A 2098-nucleotide genomic window follows, 5' to 3' on the forward strand; every position below is an offset into this window, starting at 1 on the left:
CCCCCCCCAATAGCAGATGATATCAAGAAGCCTGCCTTAAATGTTACAGACCCTGACCCCTCTCTGTGCTGGAGTACAAAGCATCCGACTGGGCAGGGAAGTGTCCCCAGCGCAGCCTCTTCAACCAGGCTGAGCTGATTTGCTCCCCTTTCAGTAAAAACACTTAGAAAGGATTTATGTTTTCTTCAATCATTTCAAGGTATTTCCTCCGCTAAAAATATCCCATCCTGGTTTTACTGACTCTTCCACAGTCTGTCAACACACACCTTCCTGTTTCCTGGAGGTGTGGGGCTACACACAAGGATAATCAGTGAGAAAACAGGAAATGCAGTCCAGAGAAAGGGACACAAAGACCTCTCAGTTACAGACAGAGCTTCAAGTAAAGAATGGACTATTCACTCCTACCTGCTTTCACCCAGAGCCTCCAAAGTTCATCACTTATCAGATAACTCCCTTTTACACTCAAAATAAAAAGTGAATGCTAGAGGGACTGCAACACCCCCAAGTGAAAGTCTAGCTGACACAGAGAGGAGACACTTGCTAAGATCCTCAGAGGGCTTCCCAATCCATTCACAATGCATTAAGTGTATCTCATGTCTAAGTGGTGCTTGAAACATCCAAGCATCAACCATCAGCAAGTCTTAGAGCAACTGTCAGACAGAGGAGATCATCCTCTGACAAGATGACAACTGCTGCAGCCTGCAGTGACCTCCTCCCTGTGGCATCAGCCCAGGAGCAAGTAAAGGTGGTGACCCACTACACTTGGCCAGAGGCCCTTCACAGGGATCAGGAACAGGCAAGTGTTTCGCTAGGAGCAGCCATGCATGGGGTACTCTCAGGAGTACATACAGATATATCCATGGTTACGAAGAGGCAAACAGGAATGGCCTTAAAATGGGTGACTGCCCGCATTAGGAGGAAGTAGGTTAGCAGATGCACTTCAAAGCATATTAATCTGATTTTATTTACAGTAAACTCAGCCTTACCTCATGAATTTCTGCATGATACGGTGCTGGATCCCAGACGATTAAGATTCCAGTGTTGTATAGTGCTTCCCTCAGGAACTGCTGCTCCTCAACAGTTACAAGCTTGAATAACAACAACAACAAACACAGTATTTTATAGTATCCCGTCAGAATGTGCAGGCAGCCAAGCAGTAAAAGATACCTGAGGACAGCCACAGCCACCACACTGCCAGTCACTGAGCGTGCCCCACTGTGTGCAGGCAAGGACACAACCCCCAGTGAAGCCTTTCCAACGCCTATGCCCGTCCTATCTGGCAGCACACGATTTAGTGAAGAATCACAAAAGAAACTGCCATTGTGCTTTACAAGGTTTTCTCTACCTGCCTTCGATTAAAAAAAAAAAAATTACAAGACCTGTAGAGTGACCCAGCTTGCATGATGGATACCATTAACAGAACTACTAAAAGCAGGTGGGAACACCAGTTGCTGCCACCAGTCACCAGAACAGACTGTGGCAGCCCCCCAGCTGACCCTTGCACTGCGCCCATCCCCGACTCTCCAGCGCAGCGGGGTACAACTCAGGCAAGGGAGGTTTGAACCTTGTGAGAGTAGTAGTGAGACAGAAAGCACCACAACAGCAAAGCACAAAGACAGTATCAGTGGAGAGCAGCTGCTCCACCAGAGCCTTTCCTGAATGAACAAAACCAGGCAGCCTGGACACAACCGCCACAGCTCGTGACACCCGAGGGTAACCCGGGTCTGCAGCAAAAAGTCAGAATCAAATGAGAGAGGGGCTGACCTCCTGTCCTCCCCACCCAAAGGTATATCATGTACAGGCACAGCTTGTAAACATCTGTTGAAGAAAAGCATAATTGTAGAAATCAGCTCCCTTTTGTCTCCACAGACTTAGTTAAGAGCCACCCAATTTATCCTGGAGCATCCCAGCTGCTCCCAGCAGCGAGCTGCCTTCCTAGCTGTTCCTGTAACATCAAGACACTCTGGCCAGCGTAGATGTGCACTGTTCCAAAAGTGAAAAGGGCTTCCTTGCATCTGTTCCTCACTCCACGGGATTAGGCTTTGCCCTTGACCACGTGTACTGCCTGGTTTCGCTTCCCTACAGTAGCTAAAACATC

The 2098-nt window shown here is 48.3% G+C and overlaps 1 protein-coding gene across 1 annotated transcript in view; it reads right to left on the minus strand.

Moving 5' to 3' along the window:
• The window catches only part of ST6GAL1 (ST6 beta-galactosamide alpha-2,6-sialyltranferase 1), a 13129-nt gene that overhangs the window by 2748 nt on the left and 8283 nt on the right, over positions 1-2098 (minus strand). The window contains exon 3 of the mRNA XM_010145330.1: positions 987-1088. Coding sequence (XP_010143632.1) covers positions 987-1088 — 102 coding nt within the window. The remainder of the gene's footprint in view (positions 1-986; positions 1089-2098) is intronic.

Source organism: Buceros rhinoceros, unplaced genomic scaffold, assembly GCF_000710305.1.
Source record: "Buceros rhinoceros silvestris isolate BGI_N320 unplaced genomic scaffold, ASM71030v1 scaffold9021, whole genome shotgun sequence".
In the NCBI taxonomy this organism is placed as follows: Eukaryota; Metazoa; Chordata; class Aves; order Bucerotiformes; family Bucerotidae; genus Buceros; species Buceros rhinoceros.